The sequence below is a fragment of the Culex pipiens genome, chromosome 2 (assembly GCF_016801865.2).
Source record: "Culex pipiens pallens isolate TS chromosome 2, TS_CPP_V2, whole genome shotgun sequence".
NCBI classification, from domain to species: Eukaryota; Metazoa; Arthropoda; class Insecta; order Diptera; family Culicidae; genus Culex; species Culex pipiens.
Genome location: NC_068938.1, coordinates 93,947,439 through 93,971,535, shown reverse-complemented (window position 1 = coordinate 93,971,535; position 24,097 = coordinate 93,947,439). Strand labels below are relative to the sequence as shown.

At 37.3% G+C, this 24,097-nt stretch overlaps 1 protein-coding gene across 2 annotated transcripts in view; it reads right to left on the bottom strand.

Moving 5' to 3' along the window:
- LOC120415468 (serine/threonine-protein kinase grp) overlaps positions 1-24,097 on the bottom strand; it is a 42,735-nt gene that overhangs the window by 2,953 nt on the left and 15,685 nt on the right. The window contains exons 3-6 of one of the 2 annotated variants that reach the window (XM_039577027.2): positions 20,504-20,727; positions 15,998-16,175; positions 15,760-15,902; positions 1,997-2,206 (exon numbers count right to left, since the gene is read on the bottom strand). In XM_039577027.2, the coding sequence (XP_039432961.1) occupies positions 1,997-2,206; positions 15,760-15,902; positions 15,998-16,175; positions 20,504-20,727 (755 nt within the window). Of the gene's footprint in view, positions 1-1,996; positions 2,207-15,759; positions 15,903-15,990; positions 16,176-20,503; positions 20,728-24,097 lie in introns of both variants that reach the window. The other variant, XM_039577028.2, reaches the window with a different exon arrangement.

Sequence of the window (24,097 nt, the reverse complement as noted above, 5' to 3'; positions counted from 1 at the left end):
GAATGTAGATCTAAAAATACATGGAAACAACTCAATTTGTAAGAAGCGGCCGCGTGGTCCCGTTTGGTTGGTTGCACACACACACACATAACTAGTATAACCATCAAAGTTCAAAAATACCTTGAAAATTAAAAAAAAGTGCAAAACAAAATTTTGGAGAAAAGAATTAGTTTTAGAGAAGCGAATTGATTTTTTTCCATCTATCTCCTCTACATTTATCGATAAAATTCTAACCGCAGCTGAAATTAAGCCACCAACTGCGGGAAATAATCTTTCAAATTATTATAATTACCTCCAATACACAGCAAAAAAATCCGATGGTAATCCGAAGGTCCAGAATAAAACCTATCTGGCTATCATTTTTTCGTAACTCCTGGCTGGGTTTTAACAAGGGTTTTATTAAGGTTTTGAGGAAGTTGTTAGGATTCAATTGTAAAGCCTTGAACTCCTATGTCTTTTTGAGTATCAAGAGAGGTTTATCGGGATTTTAGGGAGGCTGTTACGTCTAAGTGGTTTTAATGTATGAGGAAAAACATCGCTTCAGAATTTAGCCGGCAGGCGGCGCAGGTCTCGCTCAAATTTGTCGAAGTGTGAGATTCTTGTAGAAAATTAAATTCCCTACAACACAATAGCTTATAGGACCTTTAAAAAAAACTTTTGATATGTACTTCCTATATCTTCCTTGTATATTTTCAAGCATATAAGCCGATTTCTTTTTTTTTTTGCCATCTGATTTTTCAAGCCGATTTTGAAGAGGTGGGCGACATAAACATTAAAAATATTTGCAACGGTTTGATGCTCTTCTGGAGGACTTTTGTCGAGCTGCAAAACTAGAGCCTAAAGTGCGCCAAATACAGGGAGAAACATACCGCAAATTTTAGTGGATGTAATCCTAAATCCTGCGAATTCTCTACGAAATCGGTCGATTTCGACCATATTTATTTTCAGTATTTTTTTTATTTTGCATAAACTTTGTGGGGCCTTCCCTATCACGAAAGGAGCCATTTTGTGTCATTGGTTCATCCATACAGATCACCATACAATTTTGGTAGCTGTTCATACAAAAATGGTACGTAAATATTCGAAAATCTATAACTTTTCAAGGAATTTTTTGATTGATTTAGTGTCTTTAGCAAAGTTGTAGGTATTTATGAGAACTATTCAGAAAAAAATACAAAGAAACAAATTTGGTGATTTTTAAACATACTTTTTTTTTACAAAAAATCAATTTCCCAAAACCCGTTTATTTATTTTTTTTTAAATTATATGTTTTAGAGGACAAAACCCCATGCAATAAGGTACAATTTTGCCGACAAGTTATCATTTTGTTTTAAATAGTGATGTTTGTAAAAAACTGAAATGTTGTACTTAAATTTTTGATCTATTTTTTTATGTAACTATTCAAAGATAAATTTTGTACGAAAAATTGCATTTTTTTGATTATTTTATTCATTTCGATTTGGAAAAAAAAACAAAAATTAAAAATACGGATTTTGGAATTAAAATTTATTTTTTATGAAAAAAAAATATTTAAAAATCACAATTTTCCCCCGAGTACCTATTTTTTCTGAATAGTCTTCATCAATACCTACAACTTTGCTGAAGACACCAAATCAATCAAAAAATTCCTTAAAAAGTTACAGATTTTCGAATATTAACGTACCATTTTTGTATGAGCATCTGCCAAAATTGTATGAAGACTTTTATGTCGAGCTGCAAAACACCATGGGTGTTATTCTAAATCAATCATTGTTGTCAACCTTGAATGTTTCACGATCAGTTCTGTTTTCTGTATGTTTCAAAATTGTAATCCACAGTTTCTTCGCCATGCTGTAAAACACTAATTTGTTAAATTTTGTCACTTTGGCACTCCACGGAATGTTAACATTATCACTTCACTCAAAACATTTATTTATCACACATTTTAATCATCACAAAGCTCAAAAAATAACACTAAATAACAACTGAAAAAAATACGAACAACAAAATGACTCACCCTGGCTGTTGTTGAACTGCATCTGGCACCACTTGTGGTCCTGGATCTTGTCCAGCGGGAGCCGCTGGGCCGGATTGGGCACCAGGATCTTCCGCAGCAGCGACAGCGTCAGCGTGTCCAGCTTGCTCCAGGGCGTTGCGGTCGTGTACTTGTTCTCCTTCCAGCAGAGGTACTCCGCGCAGCCGGTCGACGGTTGGTCCCAGGGCAGTTCTAGAGCAGAAAATAGGGGAAGAAAACGGAAAGGAAAGGGAAGATACATGTGCACAAGTGAACGAACGAACGAACGCACACACGGATGCACATCTGATATCAGTATCGAAAATAGAGTTTTCTCGTTTTTTTTTTTGGGCTCATTCGAGTTGTTGCCGTTTTATCAGTGCGGCGGCAGTGGCAGTCATTAAGTTTGGCAGTTTTTTTCCTCGACGATAATGGTCTGATGGTGGGAAACGAGGTTGTTCAATTGATAGAGCACTGACTAAAAAAATAGTCCGTCCACGTATCTAGTAAAAATTGGGAGGTGATATCACCTTGTTTATCTATTTTTTATCGACAGCTAAAAGTTACACTCGAAAAACTTTCTTTTCGAACAAATAAAATCACCTCATTCTTGGTTTGTCGATTATTTTTCATTTCGATTAGAGTGTGTCTGGAGCTCACGCACTTTTTGAACGGAAAATCAAATCTGTGTTGAGAATTCTGAGAATGGCCGGTTTGTGGTAGAGGTGCTGCTCACAGAGAGCACTGAAAAGGAGGAGAGAGCGATGCCTACAGAACAACATCAACAACACCAGCATGAAGGTACAGAATCCTTGTGAGCAATTCTCTACGAAATCGGTCTTTTTTCTTCAATTTTAATTTTTGTATTTTTTAATCCGGCTGAAACTTTTTTGGTGCCTTCGGTATGCCCAAAGAAGCCATTTTACATAATTAGTTTGTCCATATAATTTTCCATACAAATTTGGCAGCTGTCCATACAAAAATGATGTATGAAAATTCAAAAATCTGTATCTTTTGAAGGAATTTTTCGATCGATTTGGTGTCTTCGGCAAAGTTGTAGGTATGGATAAGGACTACACTGGAAAAAATGATACACGGTAAAAAAAAATTGGTGATTTTTTATTTAACTTTTTATTACTAAAACTTGATTTGCAAAAAAACACTATTTTTATTTTTTTTATTTTTTGATTTTTTGAAACAGTAAAATTGATGTTTTCTAAGTCTCACCCAAAAAATCCATCATTTTCTAATGTCGATATCTCAGCAACTAATGGTCCGATTTTCAATGTTAAAGTATGAAAAAACAGCATGATTCAAAAAAAAATTCTCCGATCGTAATTAAAAGACGCAACTTTTGGTAACATAACATCTATAGGTCATCGCTGAAATTTTAAAGTTATCGCAGTTTTAGTGAAAAAAGTCGACTTCTTGCCGTTTTCGTCATTTTTCCATTTTTGCGCGTGGCGCGTCGAAAAATCCAGTTTTTATTTTCAAAAAATCGTATCTCAGAGTATCGAAAACATAACTTCACCATTTTTTTATATGTTATGTGAAATTTTCCGAGGAATCTGATAAAAATATTTTCAGACATAGGCTCTTTGGTCCCGAGACCTTCAAAACAGCATTTTAAGTTTTCATACGACGTTTTCAAAAGTTAAGCTAGATTTTTGAAACTTTTTACTATTTTTCCCAAATAGCCAAACTAATCACCTTTCTTTTGCGTCTAAGACAGCTAAAATCGGATGAAATGGCGCGGAGATATGATTTTTTGAAAAAAGTGGTTTTTGCGAAAATCGACGAAAATTGCCATTTTTTGGACCACCCTAACACGGCGTAGGTCACCCTAATGGCCAAACGAAAAAATACGGGTCTAATTATTTTGGCCAAGGATCCCCCAGAAAAAAATTGAGCTCGATCGGAGAACTTTTTTTTCGAATCATGCTGTTTTCGTGGGGAATTGCTGAATATAGAGAATTTTCTCAGCTTTTCAAAAATATTTTTTTTCAAGTGGGCAAACATGCGCACTAATTTAAAAAAATGAATAACTGCGACTATTTTCAAAAAAGTCACCTAAATATGGATTTTACTTGAAAACGGTGCACTTTATCAAAATTTCACTAAAGTACTTTTTGATTGCAAATTTGATTTTACATCGAAAAATGAAGTTGACAAAATTTTGGGACCAATATTTTGATTTTTTGAAAAAATCAGTATTGTTTCAAAAATTCATAACTCGCTCAAAGATTATTTGCACAACCTGGAAATTTCTGAAAAGTTGGCATGTCCTCTAAAACAGATCAAAAAATAAAAAAAAAATAAAAATAGTGTTTTTTGCAAATCAAGTTTTAGTGATAAAAAGTTAAATAAAAAATCACCAATTTTTTTTTACCGTGTATCATTTTTTTTCCAGTGTAGTCCGTATCCATACCTACAACTTTGCGCAAGACACCAAATCGATCAAAAAATTCCTTTAAAAAAAAAGATTTTTGATTTTTCATACATCATTTTTGTATGGACAGCTGCCAAATTCGTATGGAAAATTATATGGACAAACTAATGATGCAAATTGGCTTCTTTGGGCATACCGAAGGTACCAAAAAAGTTTCAGTCGGATTAAAAAATACAAAAAAATCGAATGACCGAAATCTGAGAGAACTGCTCTTGTGCGAAAGGATGCTGCTCTATTGTATTTGAATGTGCCCTGCGAGTGACATCGGGGGTGATTGATGACTTTCGGTGCACGGAAGGATTCAATTGAAAAATTCTAGAATATTACTCCTATCATAAAAAAAAAATCTCGTGAAAACTTCAGATGTCTCTATAATTTCAAAGCTCAGATCTCAGTTTCTCCCAACTTTCACGATTTCTTTTGTTGCTGCACGATTTTTGGATTTTTCAAAACATTGAACTCTTAGTTCTTGTTCAAGGAGCTTTTGGTACGGTAAGTCCACGCACCCTCTCTCCTGTTGATTCTGTGAATTGTGTTCCATTCACAGAATCTGCCTTTTCGGTTAATGCAATGTAGTAGGCTTAGATTGAACGATCTCATATCCCAGAATATTTGTTTAGCATTTTCTCCTAGATTTGCTCAGCGAGTCTAAATTTTATCATAACATTGCCGTCGAAATATCTTCAATGCCAATTCCATAGCATTCCGGTGCAAAATTCTAATCGTGAATCGTGCCATAAACCACACACCAGCTGCTTAAAACAATAAAAATTCTTTCAAATTGTGCCAAAGCGATTCTCCCCTCCACCTCCAAGCCGAGTAGCGTGCCAAACTTTTCCCATAAAGATTTGTCACGAAATAACCCCCCAAATTGTGTGCCGGCGTGAGAGGAACCCACCACCCTCATCATCTTTGCCTTGTGGCAGGCCACCAATTTTAGCATGGCGGGGACGATAAGAGCAAACTGGCCGTTTAAACATATCGCAAGCGATACTTTTAATGTCCACATCCCCGGCTCTCACATGTGTGCGGTCCTCGAAAGTTCTACCGGGAAATGTGAGGAACGAAGGGACGGGATCCAGACCGCGCAGGTCCTCTCCCACATCAGTTGAAAAGGGGCATTATCACACGGTTTTGGGGGGCTCTCTCTCTCTCTCAGCTACAAATAACACCATTACCAGCGCATTCCGCGTCCGGTTGATCCTTGCTCTCCTCAGCAGGCAACAAGGTGTTTGCATTTGCATACGGCCGGATTGGATCAATTTTGGTTCGGTGGTGTGGCGAGGGATGCCAAATTGTTTGAAGAGAAGTTAAGTTTACAATAAATAAAAAAAAAGAACTTAAACACTTTTAAAAAAAGATCAATATTTCCTGAACTAAAAATAAAACATTGCACGAAATTGGGAAACCTGTGTAAAATTTTCTCAGGAACGGGACCATCCATAAACCACGTGGACATTTGTTTTGAAATCTCAAACCTTCTTGCTTGTTTTGATAGTATCAATAGTCCCATCAAATTTGAGCTTGACCAGAAAATGTTGATTTTAATTTTGCACTTTTTTTTTGCGCGATTGTGGTGGAATGACCCTTATGTATTTTTTAGCGCAATTTTACTACACAATCAGATTTTAGTACCAAATTTGATAAAACTTACTAAAATACTTTAGTAATTTACTAAAACCAATATTTATATACACGCAAAAAAAAGCGTTCCCGTAGCCATGAACAAAAAATCACGAATTTAGCAAACAAACGTGTTCATGGAAACGTGAACAAATTCATGAAATCATGGTACAAAAATCATGAAATCATGATATGCACTTCATAAAGTTATGAACTAGTTCACGACGCTGTGATCCGTGTTTAAAGACGATAAGTTGCGTTACTTTTTCAAAGTCGACCAGTAACGCTTGGAAACAAAACAGACAAGTTTTGACGTGCTGACCAGCTGATTGGTTGAATTGGTTTGTGTATTAATTTTCAAAAAGATTATCGAAGAAGTTTGATTTACAATTGAATGTTGTAGTTTTGTGAGTGGATTTTCGACCGTTCGGCTTCGGGGCGGGTGGTTCTGGTAAGTTTTGTGAGGAGTCATTACCCACAAGGACTCATGCATGTGTTTTTTTGGAGAGGAGGGAGAAAAGCAACACAGGGAGAGGGTGAGGGGTTGGGTTGGAGGGGTACTTCAAACATTTTAAGCATTTCGATAAATTCAAGTTCATTCCAAGTTATTCAAGTAATTCAAGTAAGAACTTGAATTCAAGTAATTCAAGTAATTCAAGTTATTCAAGAAATTCAAGAAATTCAAGAAATTCAAGAAATTCAAGAAATTCAAGAAATTCAAGAAATTCAAGAAATTCAAGAAATTCAAAAAATTCAAGAAATTTAAGACATTCAAGAAATTCAAGAAATTCAAGAAATTCAAGAAATTCAAGAAATTCATGAAATTCAAGAAATTTGAGAAATTCAAGAAATTCAAGAAATTCAAGAAATTCAAGAAATTCAAGAAATTCAAGAAATTCAAGAAATTCAAGAAATTCAAGAAATTCAAGAAATTCAAGAAATTCAAGAAATTTAAGAAATTTAAGAAATTCAAGAAATTCAAGAAATTCAAAAAATTCAAGAAATTTAAGACATTCAAGAAATTCAAGAAATTCAAGAAATTCAACAAATTCAACAAATTCAAGAAATTCAAGAATTCAAAAAATTCACGTCTAAAAATAAGTTGCAGATGCAGATACAATTGTATTTTTGTATTTTTGTATTTTTGTATTTTTGTATTTTTGTATTTTTGTATTTTTGTATTTTTGTATTTTTGTATTTTTGTATTTTTGTATTTTTGTATTTTTTTTTGTATTTTTTAATATAGCAACTTCTACGTGACTTTGGGCCATGGTTTGTTGACATTACATTAAATGGTCGTAATTTTTAATTTGATGAATTTTGATATGTCACATGTCATGGTTCCTTGCAAATTCCGGAGTGTCCCCAAATGGCCACCGGTATCAATAACCCGTTCCGAAGTGGCCAGGTTGGACCAGAGAACGTTGGTATCACATAAAATGGTCATAGTTTTTAATTTGATGAATTTTGATATGTCACATGACATGGTTCCTTGCAAATTCCGAAGTGTCCCAAGTATCCACCGGTTACCAATGACACGTTCCGGAGTGGCCAGGTTGGGCCAGAGGACGTTGGCATTACTTGTAATGGTCATAGTTTTTAATTTGATGAATTTTGATATGTCACATGACATGGTTCCTTGCAAATTCCGAAGTGTCCCCAAGTGGCCACCGGTTACCGGTGACCCGTTCCGGAGTGGCCAGGTTGGGCCAGAGGACGTTGGTATCACTTGTAATGGTCATAGTTTTTAATTTGATGAATTTTGATATGTCACATGACATGGTTCCTTGCAAATTCCGAAATGTCCCCAAGTGGCCACCGGATACCGATGACCCGTTCCGGAGTGGCCAGGTTGGTCCAGAGGACGTTGGCATCACTTGTAATGGTCATAGTTTTTAATTTGATGAATTTTGATATGTCACATGACATGGTTCCTTGCAAATTCCGAAATGTCCCCAAGTGGCCACCGGTTACCGGTGACCCGTTCCGGAGTGGCCAGGTTGGGCCAGAGGACGTTGGCATCACTTGTAATGGTCATAGTTTTTAATTTGATGAATTTTGATATGTCACATGACATGGTTCCTTGCAAATTCCGAAGTGTCCCCAAGTGGCCACCGGTTACCGGTGACCCGTTCCGGAGTGGCCAGGTTGGACCAGGTTCCGTCGGCATTACTCCAATAAAGCAGGTTCTTAGTATCTTTCATCTGCGGCCAAAAAATCCAAAATCGGTTAAATTATCTAATTTTGGTATGCGAATAACTGATTGCAGATAAATATATCCGTACCCGGGCCAAAATTAAATAGTTCATCACGTAATAATTGAATGATACCCTGCAACTGTCACTTTTCCGTATAAGGATTTCTGAACGTTCTTCGCCTCTGTTTCAAAGCTGTGGCAACGCCCACAAAATTCCTCCGAAGAAAAAATTCATGCTTTTTGTTCGCATGAGCGTGAACAAATGTATGATTTGTTTCCCATTACCATGAACGAAGTTTATGAATACGAGATCAGGAAAAACGTAACCAGACCTGGCGTTACGGTTTTTCGTGAACAAACGTTCATGGAAATCGGTTGCAATCATGCATTTGTTCACGGTGCAAAATCTTATCATAAAATTTGCTTTGTTTCCTATTTTCATGGTACGTTGTTCACGTTTACGCGAACGGACTTTTTTGCGTGTATGTTTTATTAAGTAATTTTTTACAATAAGTTCAATAAAATACAGTTTTCATTTTTTTTTTACCAAAACGGCATCTGTTAAATCAAAGGAAAGTATAGACAATTTTTATAATGAAGTATGATTTATTATAAGTTTATGTTTTTTTAAAAATAGTCCAAAATGAAGAGTACAATTAAAATACGTAAGGAATGGTTTAGAAACATACTGACCGTAGTAGAGAAGTGTTCAAAGTACCTCAAGAAGAACTTTTCAAATTTTGACAAGTTTAAAAAGTTAGTTAACTATAGTTAGGAAAATGTTGATGAAAGTCATTATTTTAAACTTCTTAAAGTGTCATGATTTTCTCAATGAACATGATTTTTAATCGGAAAACGGAATGCATTTTCGGTTTCTTTGGACAATTTTCCACAAGGAGAAGGTTAAATAAGTTTGTAAATAATAAATAATATGTGTTTTTGAAACACAATTAAAAAAAAATCTCCAAATTTATAGGCAATTTCAGTTGAACAAATTTCATGTAAAATGTGAAAAATTGTGATTCATTCTTCGAATTCAGTATAAAATGCAATATAAATCGATAATTTTATAAACAAAACTAGTTTTAACAAATTTCAGGCAAAATTCCGACTTTTCAGCAATTTTACCTAAAATTTATATGTATTTTGCTAAAAAGCTTATACACTTAGTTAACAAAATATAAACATTGATTTTTTTTCCTAAAAACTATATCAGCTACTTTAGTGATGGTACATTTAGCGTACAAATAAAGTTTGAACATCTTAAATATGATTTTAACAAGAAAAACTGTGACTATCAATCAAAGTCACCCCGGAATTGAAACTAAGAATTTTTAACGTAACTATTTTTCTAAACATTATTGAAAAAACTTTTTTTCCAAAATAGTGCATGGACTTTGTGTGAAAACCTTACCTGTTGGAAAATATTCTAAAAACAAATTGAAATCCTATCAAAGTCACCCCGGTTTACGGTATTTAGCCATTTTGAAATGCAAGGCTTAATTTTGAATTTCTAGAATTTTTTTATACGAAAACTTGGGGAATTTCTAAGATTTCATTTGTAACCATTTAAAATTGGACTATTAGTTGCCGATATCGCAGTCAGTTATAAAATGTATGTACAGTACTGGTCAAAAGTATATGACATTGGACGATTTGTCAAACCTTAATCCAAATTCAAATTGTTGGTGCTCGCTTCGAAAAAATCTCATGAAATTTTCAGCATAAGTATTTCGGAATGTCTACTTTCAGATGCTATTTGAAAAACTTTGCTACCTTTTATAGTTTTTTATATTTTCGAAAAAAATCGATTTTGACCGACACTCAAGGAGCTATTACACTACGGCAAACAAACAAACAAACTCGCACTTTTTGACAGTTTGCCTGCTTCGTTTGTTTGCCTGGATTTGTTTGTACAACGTCAGCTTGCATATATTTTGCCTTGTTTGCGAGTTTGCCGCAAACATGTTTGCGAATTTTTCAAACTGTCAAACACGAAAAAGTGCGAGTTTATTTGTTTGTTTGCTGTAGTGTAATGGCCCCTTCACTATTTTGACGATATATCCAAAAATATTGATCAGACCAAATTTATATTTTGAGCACTTAATCTTGAGATAGTTTTTTAATATTACCCAAAATTTCAGCCAAATTCATGTACAACAAAAAAAAAGTTTTAGCGGTTCGAATTTTGAAGGGGTCGCGCCAAAATTGCGATGTCACATTATTTGGCCAAGAAAAAACCGAACGAACTGGCCAAATGTATATGATATTTGAGACATTGCTCGTAAATTCTCGAATTTGTTGTGAATGAATTTGGCTGAAATTTGGGGTCCCACCCGTGTGGATCAATCGGACCGCGCACTGGACTCACAATCCAGAGGTCGCTGGTTCGAATCCCGCGGCGGGCGCTCTAAAATGCTTTGTGTAAATATGGGTAGTCGGCGCCGTCGCTCCGTGCCATACATTCATACACTTAGGAGCCCAGGGCGGCGAAGTCCTTGTAGATAAAAAGGAAGACACTAGTGGTTAGTACGAGCAATGGTGGCTGACAGCTATAAAGTCAACTTCGTTCGCTCATTAAACCGGAGATATTCCGGCTTCCCTTGGGGTAACTCGGGCCTCCTTCGTGGGTTTTTTGATCAATATAACAAAAATGTATTCACAGAAAAATGCAGGAAATGATGTAAAACTTGAATGCATCACCTTAATACATCATCCTATAAAAATAATAGGTAGATGGCGTTACATCGTGCTGCCATCTGGTTTTTTGAAGTGCAAAAGTGCTGAGTCATCGTCTAAAAATAGACGGCGTTCTATCTTGCCCAGCAAAATGAAATCGATGTTGGAGGAAAAGTGGAATACGTGGTCTAAAAATAGCGACGCCATCCCCCTATTGACACGATCAAGTCCCTGGGGGCATCAACCCGATTCCAACCGGAAACGGTGCACTGAACTGATGTCGATTGGTGGCCAATTGGGACCGGCTCCTGTGCCACGTAGGGTGATGAATTCAAGTTTTGTATCGTTTCCGGCATTGTTTTGTGATTTTTTTTTTTTGTAATATTGACCAAAAACCCCCGAAGAGGGGCCGAGGTGCCCCAACGGAATCCGGAATATCTCCGGTTGAATTGAAACATATCTAGGGTTCCTTAAAATATAAAACACAACAGCTTACTAAAAAAAAACTCTAGATATTTTCTTCCTTATGACAGTTAAAAATATAGACAAATCTGGATCTTTTGCAACCGTAAGCATCCAATTTGGTCAATTCTACTAAAAGTTATAATATTTTTGAGAGAAAAATAGGGGTAAATGACTACCTGCGCTTTCGAGTGATAAAGTGAGTGAAAATTTCAAATATTTGGCGGGTTAACTATTTGCTGGTCAATAAATATTTGAAAAAAATAAGCGTGATTTTTTAAGACAAAAAAATGGGCATTTTTATTAGTTAATTTGAAAATGTTTGAAATATAACATTTTCAATACATAAGATTAAACAAATCAAAACCTCGATCTATGGGCCCCCAAACCGAGACAAATGCGACCGGTTGGCCTTTCAGTTTAGACAGTGCTGAGAAAACTTAATGACAGTTTTGGTAACACACAAAGTGTGGCATTTGTTCAGTTTTCGATTCTGAGTCGATAGGTATACGTGAAGGCAGGTCTATGAACTGTATGTGAAAAGTTAATTTTTAGAGCAGTATTACTCAGTGAGGATGGCCAAACTGACCAAATTCAATTCAATTCAATTCGGTTTTATTTGTGAATAATCCAAGTTACAATGAGTTCATTTAGGTATATAACAGAGTTTTGGTGTTCCTTTCAGCTGTGTTTTACATCGTAATTCAATCGAAAAATTATTACTTATAACTATGGAATTGACAAGAGTAAGAAAAAGTTTTCAAAAAACTTACAGAAAGTGCAATGGGAAAAGGATAGATAAAGAGATAGCTTAAAACTAGATCACAGACAAAAATAATCAATTATAGATGTGCTTGATCATCAGCTCCCCGAGGGCCAGAAATTGCTCCGCCTTGTTACGGCAGCTCCGAAACCGCGTCATCATCTCCCCCGCGAGAGCAAAGAACTCCGGCAGGGTGAAGAGATCTTCCCCGGTGACTCCTTGCTGGGTCGCATCGCCGCTACCGGCAGCGACCACGCTCGCAAACGACCGCCCCCATCCAGGAGGGAACGCTGGGTTGTCCGCTGGAACCGTACGCTGGCCAGCTGCAGGAACGGCTGCGCTTGTACTTCGCTGAGGAGGGTGGGCTTTCTTCTTCCTCTTTTCCTGCTCCTCGAGGTAGGCCTTGCGCGCGACGCATCCGCGGTAATTGCCGGTATGGTTGCCGTCACAGTTCGCGCACTTTACGCGCGACTTGGTTTGTTCTGCCTTGTCCCCCAAGTCCGCCTTTCGTGGCAGTGCGCACGCCTCGGAGAGGTGTGATTCACCGCACTTCACGCAGCGGGGCCGGAGGTTGCAGTTCCGCGAGCCGTGGCCGAATTTCTGGCAACGGTGGCATTGCGCTACGTCCGTCGGGTTTTTGGAGTAAAACCGCCAGTTTACCCAAAAACCGTCCAATGTTTTAGTCCGCCGCAGGTCTTGGATCTTGACGGTGCCGCGGTTGAAGTACAACAGGTACAGAGTGTGCACACCCGTGACCGTTGTCTTGCGCGAGAGCACTTTTATCTCCCGTGGCTTTATTCCCGCGTTCGAGAGGTGTCGCTTCAGGTCGGCGATCGGACGGTCTTGCCCAGTCAAATCAATCCGAATTCTGAAACGGAATCTAATTAGAATCGTATACAAATTCCGTTTCAAACGCAACAACCGGTTCGAACACGGAACCGGTTGTTGCGTTTGAAACGGAATTTGTATACGATTCTAATTAGATTCCGTTTCAGAATTCGGATTGAGTTAACTGGGTGGTAACCCTGCAAGACGACCTTAACAGGGGGCTTCTCTGGGTCGTATGTGTAGAAGTTGAAGTTGCTACGCTTCAGTTCTTCAAGCACCAGGTCGAAATCTTTTTTGCTCAGTGTAATCACTTGCACTGCCGACTTACCGATTTTCAGACAATATCCGAGGCCTTCCAGCAACTCGTCAACATCGTCCACCAACGTGTCCAAAACAAAAATTGGAGGTGGTCTACGTTCCGCTGGAGAGTTGTTCTTTTTTGACGTCGGCACTTTTTTCCGTGCACGACCATCATCGTCGTCGTCGTCGTCGGTAGTGCTGCTACCGTCGGTGTTGTTGTTGTTGTTTTCTTCATCGTCGCTCAGCATCTGGAACTCGTTCCTGATGGGGATGTTGGCGGATGTTGATGTGCCACTGGTCGTGGCACCGGAGGTACCGGAACGGGTTCGCACTGGTGATCTCGGAACATATCCGGGATGTAGTAACTTTTTGTCGATGCCTTCTGCGCTCACTCTCCCCTGCGCGATGGCGGTCGACACGGCGTTGGTTTGTTTACCTTTTTGCACACGGCCGGTAGACGAACTTCGCGGGTTTTTCGAGGCCGCACTCGAACTGCCACGGCCACGGCCGGCCCTTGGCATGCTGCTGGAGCAAACTCGCGGCTAATCACGGTAAATTACGGCGAAAAATTTCGAAAAAACGATGGAGCACTGAGCACTAGACTGCTGCTTGCACTCGTGCGTACACGGAGGTGAACTGACCAAATCATAAATAAATAAATTAAAATTCTCGGAATACGGCCGATTTGTCAGATTAGCTCATTTGTTTCTTTGTTTAAAAAAATGACCCTTGTTAAATTTTGGGTTTGTGGGTTTGAAAATTTGGTCAGAAGTTAGCTTATGGTGTTGTAGAGTACGCACTTGGTAAGGAATCACTCAAGAAACAACTCAAATGGGCCGTAGCGGCAGCGAATACAAGCTAAAGAGGGTGAAGAAAAGTCCAGAAAAGTCGCTCCCTCTTTTTTGTTCTGACGATCGTAGAGCTGTTTGTTCCACCCTTTTTCCTTCGAGGTAGGTAGATTTTCGCAAATATACTTTAGCTTCCATTGGAATTCAAAATTTGAAAGTAATTTTGTGATCTAAACCACTTAACCCCAATATCTTTCTTTACAATGGCCAGGCATACTGCCTGATGATAACCGCAAAGATGATTCATTGATAAAGATTGTTTAAGGAGCAAAACAGTATAAGGAAAAATAGAACTAGCGGATCCCCCGGGCCGCCCGGGGGATTCTCTTTATCCGATTTTCTTTTATGAGATTTTTTTGCTCGGACAAACTATATCGAAGTTAGTTGAACAACACTTTCCGTGATTGAAAACCCAATCTCTTTTCTAGATATCGGTGGAGATGAAAACTGCATTGGTGTCAATTCCCAACAATTTATTTTTAAGCGACATGAGTGAGGTTGTATTTGGACCATAAACTTGAATTCAACTAAGAGTCCTCCATCAGACCATTATCAAAGAGAGTAAACTTGCGTCGAATGCTTCGTGAAGTTACACAAAAATTACAAACATTTAGAAGGGAAATCAGTGCGCTCGGGGCAATCAACAAGCAGCGACGTGCAGTTTGCTTAATTCACACATTCTCACACACTTAGATTTAGATTTAGTCGTGATTCACACTTTTTTTTTCGTCACACACTTGCTTTATTATTATTATTTTCGGATCACTTTTCAAACGGTTTAGTTTCACACATGCGATTTTAGAAGTCTTTTTTTATTTGGTGAGGTTAGTTTTAGGTGCAAATTTCTTTCGACTATTTATCTGGTGGATCTGTTTGATTTGGTGCGATTTGCTTACAGTTAGGCTTACAAAACAGGCGCGTGAAGGCAGCGGATTTTAAAATGTAACTAAAGAAAGAGAAAAAAAAACACAGCACAACTCAAGGAAAAAACTCAACTCATGATCGGGGTGCAGCAAGCAATTCCCAGTTGGACCTCTGGTACTAAAGCTTTAGAAGATACCGTAACAAGCTCAACATTCTACAGCTAGAATACCAAAGATTCAGCCGGAAATTATACGCATAGACATTGAAGGAATTGAAAAAAAAACAACACGCAAAATTAGTTTGGCAAAAAGTCGTTACAACACGCACAAGAGTTTTGGGGCAAACTCACAATCAACACACACACGCAAATATTACACAAATTGGCGTCGGCGGCAGCAGCAGTATTCTTCTGCGGTGGGAGTGCAAATGATGGAGGTCGCCAGCGGTGGGAGCTTAAGCAAGCTTGCGGCTAAGCTGAGTCCCGTTCCGGGCGACGCAATGATTGCGAGAGAAAGGTAGAGATACAGACAGCGAGTAAACAATACTGAAAACACAGCAAAAACTAAAAACTGCAAGGTGTGCACTTGAGGATTTGCTTGAGCAGAAACTAAAAAATGTATTGAAAATGATAAATTTATGAAAACAAAAAGTGCACGATCAACATTCACGAAGCATTCGAGCAGCAAAAGTGTGGTGGTTTAGGTCAAAAGGGTTTTTGTAAAGCTCTTACACAAAAAAAAACAGCCAACTTACCACCGGCCAGCATCGTGACTAGGATGATCCCGCAGGACCAGATGTCGGCAGGGGTCGCCTGGTACGGTTTGACCAGCACTTCGGGCGCCACGTACGGCAGCGTACCGCACTTTTTATCCAGCAGTCGCTCGCGGCCTTTCATTCTGCGGGCGCAAGAAAGAAGAGGAAAGAATCGATCAACTCAAGGCTCGGTCCGAAAACCCCGGAACAACTGCGCGCACAGAATTGTACCTACTACCTAAACATGGTGGCCATGCCAAAGTCGGAGATCTTGACGTTGTCGTGCTCGTCCAGGAGCAGATTCTCCGGCTTGAGGTCCCGGTGGGCCACGCCCCGTCCGTGCAGGTATTCGACGCCGGCCAGCAGCTGGTTGAAGTACCGTTGCGCCTCCGGGATGGGCATGCCGACGTCCGGTTCTGAGGGGAAAAAGGGAGAGAACAGTTTAGTTGCTAGCTTGTTGTGATTTTTTTGGTGGTTATTGGTTGTACCCCGAGATTCGAACTGACGACCTTTGGATTATGAGTCTAAATGCCAACCAGCGACTCTACCGAGAAAGTTTTTTTTTACCCAGGTAAAAGGGGGCATGCATTACCCGAGCAGACAGAAATAACATGGGAATAACATTTTTTGATAAATACTAGGCCAATAACATTTTATGATATTTATAACAGGATTTGTTATTCTTCGCTTTGATGTTTTTGTTATTGGATTTTTATTGTAATAACAGACTAATAACGTTTTTGGATATTCTTCGAACAAATATTTGTTATTATTTTTTTGTTATTTTAACAACTAATCCTATCATCCTAATAACAGTTATTCTTCCATAATAAAAGATGTTATTCCCAAGTTGTTTTGGCTTTCAACCAATATTAGACCAATAACAAATTTTGTTATAATAACATAAACTGTTATTAAACTCCTATGCAAAAATATGTTTTTCAAGAAGATTCCATAACACTTTCTGTTATTTTAACAGTATTTGATATTGAAATGGCATGATTTTTGTTATTACCGTCTGCCCGGGTGTACACCTTTCCAGTTGTTTTGCAATCATCAATTTTCAAGATTTTTAAATGTTGACGAAAATTTTATTTTTGCGAGAAAAAAAGGGTTTTGTGGTGCTGTACATTGTAATTTCATAAAAGTTCAAAATATTTTTAAACGATCCCATAATTGCTAAATATGATTATCAATACAGAAAAAGGCACTTAAGATTGTTCTCAATTGATCAGACTTCTGTTTCCATTAAAAATTTTATGTTTTTTTGAAAAAAAAAAATTATCTGCCCCCATATTTTTCAGGCTAACTTTTGAAAGGGGAGGGGGGACTACATATACTTTGAAAAATATTTGCAACGGCCTTAATGCAAAAAAAAAAATGACAAGACAACATTTTTTCGATGAATCAACTATGGTTCTCTTTGAACGAGCTGTCAAATAGGACCTTTTCTGTCAAAAAGGGCCGCGAAGTATTTTTTTTTTGAAATTGGTTTGAAAATCCATTTTAAATCCTTTGCGGTCGTACAAAGGTTCATTGTACTCAGCAATATAAGCTTCATAGTTGTGAACAATAATATCACAAATTTAGGATTAATTTTAGCACCCAATTGAACGACAATGCGTCTAGATGATACAACCCAAAACAGTGCCAAAAGTTAAACTTTTCAGCACTGTGTTTTTACATGTTCATTTCGTCTCTCCCTAAGAACAGGAAAAGTTGACAGTTTCACAGCGGCATTGCAAAAAAAAAAACTGGAAAACAATTTACCATTGTGATTATTTTACTTGATCTTATTTTTAATTTGTTATAACTTTTATGTATTCTTTTTATTTATATAAGAAATCTGGATTTGTTTTACATTTTGCATTGTTTTTCATGTTTTCAGATTTCTGATTTTTTTTTTGATTTATTATATTTTTGTTTTCTTTTTTATATTTCTTGATCTTTGTAGAATTTTCAGATTTAAAAAAAATCTTTAACGGGTAGATTTCAAAAGATTTTTTTTTCCAAACCCCGATCCCCTTCCCCCTTCTTCCCCAACTGTGATATTAGATTAAACAAACATAACAGTTATGGATTTCGCTAGGTTTTTTACCACCCTTTTCCTAGTTTTGAAGATTTTAAACAAACAATTTCTATGCTACCAAGTCAGTATCTGAAACATTCATAGTTGTAAGGAAAATCCAAATCTCTATACAAGCACAAAAGAAACAAACTTGTAACATGCTATCTCAAAAAATAAAAATTGAATTGAATTGAATTGAAAAAGATTTTTTTTTTGGTAAAAACATAATACTGAATTTCCTAGAAACAATAGTAATCATTTGATTAATGTATTAAGCCGTAGCTGAAAGGATCTCCACAACACTACATAATGTAATTAACTGAACAAATTGTACATCGATAAGAACACACATTATTTATTTATATGAATATGAAAATAATACTGAATATCAAATTTCAAGCCAATATTTTCAAAATTATGAACCAAAAAGTTTTTTTTTTTTCAAAAACCTTAAATATTTCGATGGAAATGCAAGTGCAATCAGATGAAATAAATTTAAAATGCATTTCTCTGTGTTTAAAATCCTTTTTAGCATGTTTGGGTTTGTTCAAAAATCTTTAGAAAAAAAAAATGTTAAAAAGTCAAAATCGACAAAAAATTACATGGGACAATTATGCGTAGAACGGCAGTTAAGGCCGTTGAAAATATTTTAGTATCAAGCCAGACCAAAAAATCAGAAATTTCAAAAAGCTACACTGCCGTTCTACGCATAATTTTTTTTTTATTTTTTTTTCAGAGGGATTGAAAATACATTTTTTTATGAAAAAAACTTATAAAACAGATTGTAAACTACAGTCGACTCTCTTGTTGTCAATATCCAAGGGACTGTCGAGGAAGAGAATCATCAGTTTACAGAACGATGCAAAATGAAGACTCGATTGAAACTATTTTTTTCTGGATACCCAGCTATGGGAGAGAATCATGGCAACGTCCATCAAACAAAATCAAACTAATGTCAAACACCCTTCAAGGCTTCGTTTCGCCAAGAAAAATGTCTATGCAAGCCATGAGAAAGTGAAATTATTGACAACCGGAAGAGATTTTTAAAGCAAACAGAATCCAAGGGACCGTCGAGGAAAAGATCCTTCAAGCAAGGGAAAATATCGAGGAATGAAGATAATTGAAGTATGCAGATTGAAGGGACTGAAGAATTCATCGATAGATGGAGAATTATTGATATCGAGAAGATCGACAGCCAGAGAGTCGACTGTATTTAGAATACACTATTAACGTTTATTTCTACATATTTTTTTTTTTAAATGAGGCACTTTTAGGCTTTTTAGAGCCCGAATCAATTAATTCATTTTGTGATACAGTCATCCCTCATATTCGGAACAGTTTACAGATCGGCCAATGTTCAAAAAATCATAGCAAATCGATAATTGAACTTAATGATTCGATTTTACCTTCATTTGAAAGCTTTTCATGCGATCTTTCGAATGCTGTATCGAACAACTGCAAAATTTTACTTTTATATGAAGTTTTTGAAGAAAAACTTTGACACTTGAAATCCACAAATTCGGAACACTTTCTTTTTACGAATGTAAACAAACTTTGGATCTCTCCAGGCGTACATATTTGTAACAAAATAATGACTTCACATACTGCAACCAGTGAAACTCAAGCTTAGTGATGTTTTATCCATGGTCTGATAACTTTTTTTTTTTGAAAATATCAGTTAAATTCAGGTGTTCCACAATTGTGGGAGGCACAATAACATCCCACAATCATGGAACAGGCAATTTGGAGGCAGTGTTTTGCTGCTCAGGATAAAATAGTCTTGAAGTGAAGTTTTTTGTTCAAAAAATACTACTTTTACTAGTGGAATAGCAAGAAAATGTCCAAATGAAGGTCCTAAAAATAGTAGGGTCGAGAGAAAAGCTGCATTTGGCATGCTATTGACAAATTATCATAAAAGTGTTCCGAATTTGTGGGTGTTCCAAATATGTGGGATGACTGTACTTCTAGCTCAAAAATAAAGCATTAAAGTTTTTTTACCATGTTTTCTCAAAATATAGAACAGTCCAAAATAAACAGAAGCCATTTGAATTTTTCAATATTCCGGCATTGATTTTTAGCAACTAAGCGAGGAAACAAGTGCATCTTCTTTTATAATGTTTGATTTTTTGTTGTTGTCTTGCTCTTATAAGCTCTTATGCATTGTTTTGATATGCATCTCAACAAGCTCAGTATAAAATCTCAAACCAGCACATAGAAATTAGGGAAAATTCTGTTTTTCTTGTTCAGGCTATGTTTTAACCTAATTTCCTGACTTTTTCACTATCAGACAAAACAGGTAGGATTAACTGTTTGTTTACAATAAAGATCTTCTTGGTGGTTTCCTACAAATGCTTAATTTTGCAGTGAAAAAAAAGAAACACAAATAATCGAACAATTCCCAAAACAGCAAGGCACAGTTTGTAGGTATTTACTAGAATCGTGAGCTTTTCCTAGCAGCAATCCCATTCACTACGGAAATTTCACTAGATGTAATCTTGGTTCTATTCTGGTCCTCGTCGGCTGCGCGACATCACGTGTTTGAGCAGTCAATAATCCAAGAGAATTTTAACACCATTACCATTACAACACTTTCACACGCACCTCTTCCCCAACCAACCCCCTTTTCTTCTTAATTCGCAAATGACCCTCCTCCCCCCTCTAGCTCATAAAACTCACCGATCCGATCGAACAGCTCGCCGCCGGACGCGTACTCCAGGAAGATGTACTCGATGTCACCCTGGGTGCGCTTCCCGAAGAACTTGAGGATGTTCGGATGCTGCAGGATCTTCTGGATGCAGACCTCCTTCTTGACCGAGCTCTCCGCGTCCGGGTGCTTCTTCAGGTCGACCATCTTCATCGCGACGGCCTCACCCGACTGGCGGTTCAGTAGCAGCTTCACCCTGGACGGCGGCAGGACCAGCAGCGCAGGTGAGTGTGTGTGTGTGTGTTAAGGATCATTCCGGTCGAGTGTGGGTGGATGAGAGAGAGAGAGAGAGCAAGTATGAGAAAGAGAACACAGATGTGGGAGAGCGTTTTTGAAAGTGAGCAAAATGAGAAAAGACAGGACAAAGACCGGATATACACACGGTGATTAGTGGTTTGGGGTGAGGAGGACTGCTAGGGATGGACAGTTTGCTAGCTTCATTCATGGTTTCAGATGGTAAGGATAACATTATGAAAAATTTCAAGCAAATTCTGCCTACTTACTTACTAATAACATGGCGAAAACATTGTTTTAGTTCTCGGATTTAAAAAGAACTGAGTTACAAGTTTGCATTTTGCACAATTGCACTTCCCGAACACAGATATTCCGCCCAGAGCAAAATCGAGATTTTTTGAATTTTCTGAAAAAAATGTTTGGAAATTTGATTCAAGACCAACATTTTAAGAGGGTTTAATCACGGTTCAGTTTTCAAAAGGTCTTAAGCGCCAGTTGTAAACACAGCTGTTGGCGGCATAACCACGGGTGTAAATCGGGTATAAACTGTTTAAGTTATTCATTTTTAAAAATATATTTAAAAGACCTTTCCAACGATATTGAAGATCTGGCAACCCTATCGAAAGTTATAAGCATTTAAGTGTTATTAAACTTTTTTTTTGTACGATATTTTGATGAAAATGTTGTCCGGGTTAATAATGCGTTGGATGGATAATCAAAAGACCATTCCAACGATCTCAAAAGATTGAAAATCTGACAACCCTATCAAAAGTTATGAGCAATTAGGTGTTATTTACACAATTTTTGAGGCTCGATCTCAAATATTTCGATGAAAACATTGTCCGGATCTTTTACGCGACCCATCGTTGAAAATCAAAAGATCTTTGCAATGTTCCCAAAAAATTGAAGATCTGAAAACGCTGTCACAAGAAATAAGTAATGAAGCTTAATTTTGTAAACATGTCAAGAGCGAATGGTGTTACAGTGAAACCTCTTTTGAAGCGGTGCGTTACGTTTATCTAATTTGTCGATTTCTCTGAAACGACGCAACATTTTTGCAATGTTTTAAAAGCAATTCAGTAACAACTTTTCAATAGGGCGAAACCCTCAGATGTAAACAAACTGAGTTTTTGTCAGAATCATATAAAGCGAACAACACTGATCCTAAAACACCCTCCATCATCACAAAATTCCGAAAATACGTAGTTTTACAAGCAAAAAACAAAAGGGCTAATCAACAACATCAATCAAAACAAACCAAATTGAGTTTCCGCCCTTGTGTTTTCATCCAATCACGAGGGGCGAATGTAGTGTTTTCTGCAAGTTCCGACGTATATTTAGAAACACCAAATTTTCGTTATAATTTAGTGAATTTTAACCTGACAATCCTCAAAATGGATCAAAATGTATGTTTCTGATGTCTCTGACCACAATTCCACAACAAACACAGATTTGTATGATCCTAAATACATAACTTTTAAATTTCAATTATTGTAGTATCGGATCTGGTCTGGATTCACAATCTAGATATGAAGGTCCATAATTTACCGGTTCTTGGAACATCCGGGGATTCTGGGTCTAGCAGTTGCAGGACAAAAAGTTAGTGTAGGGAGGTTTAGGAGGAATGCCGTACAAAATCATCGCCTCCGTAACCATTGAAGCTATGCAAAGATAGAGAAGGCAGGATGGTGTCGCGGGGTGGCCTAGTCGTCAGGTGCCATGTCTCCCACTTCCGGCGGGGACACCCCAAGGAACGTCACTTCAATATAGACCACATCGTCAAACCAACTTGCTACTTACGGTGTATCCTGGCTCAACGATTCTTGGCCTGAATCGGACTCCTTCTGAAGGCTTTCTAGACCAATTTTTTTTATCACTGAGGTTGCAAATATCACTGTATTATCACTGACTGTAACGTTTCACAATGATAAAATAGTTGTTTCACCACTTTTTTTCTTAAAAAACCCGAAAAATGAACAAAAAACAAAAGGGCGAATCTGTTGTTTACTTTTGCTTTGCGGCGTAACCTGACGGGCTAAACCGTTGTTTTGGTTGAGTGGGTGGCGAATACGGTGGGGCGAAAATGGAGGCACGCTCTTCAAAAAGGCGTAATTTGTTTTTCTCAATATTTAATAGCAAAAACACCTTAATTAATTTCAAATTGCTCTCTATGATGAAATTATTGCTATTTTCTATTACGTTTTGACAAAATTGATGGTTTTCATGCTTTTTTGTGGAAATAGGAATTGATCGGAATTGCAAAATTTTGAATGTTGATTTTCCCGAAATGGCAGGATCGTGGGTTTCGCCCTTTTGAAATGTTGTTACTGAATTTGTAGGTTTTGTTCAGATCTACAAAACGCTTTTTGAAGCAAAAATATTGTAATGTTTTAGAAAAATCGACGAAATAAAAACCGTAACGCCACGGAGTAAAAAGAGGATTCTCTGTATTTTAACTAAATTTATTTACAATATGAATGTCAGGAAAGCACCAACCACCTAATGATGGATTAAATAACGTTTTTATTAAACTATTAATTACAGCCCAGACTCGATTATCCAAAGGCCTTGGCAAAATTTGAACACTCCGTGCTCAAACTCAAGCAACTTCAACGAATCATTTCTACGGTAAACTTTACGCAGTAGGCCTGGCCGTTATAAAGTTTTTGTTGTTTCCAATGCATTCTATTACAATGGTGCATTACACATGTCTACACAGCAAAAAATCTGATGGTAAAATCGCATACAAAAGCATGCACTTAGTGAGCAAAAGCATGTAATATTGTAGGTATGAGAAAACGTGTACACAAAAGGCATGTACAAATAAAAAAAATATTTTGCACTCCCTAAAAATATTAACAACCTTGTGAGAGTCATATTCAGATTACCAAGTCCGCGCCCAACCATCTCGGCTATCTCACTGTCTTGTGATTGCTATCAATATATCGGTATTGATCCAGACAATTTCACAGCGGCGAGATAGCCGAGAGGGTTGGGGCGCGGACTTGGTATGCTGAATATGACTCTCACCAGGTTGATTATATTTTAGGGTGTGCAAAATATTTTTTTTCATATGTACATGCCTTTTGTGTACACGATTTCTCATTCAAAATTACATGCTTTTGCTGACAAAGGTGATGTGCATGCGATTTTACATTTGAAAACGTACTCTAGGAATGGCAAGAAGAAGGCTAGGCGTAATCTTACTAAAGGCTTTCTTTAGGATCCCTTCAAAAGATTGGCTGCGCTACACTCAAAATCAGAACTATCCCTCAAAAGGGTACAGTCATCCCTCATATTCGGAACAGTTTACAGATTAGACAATGTTCAAA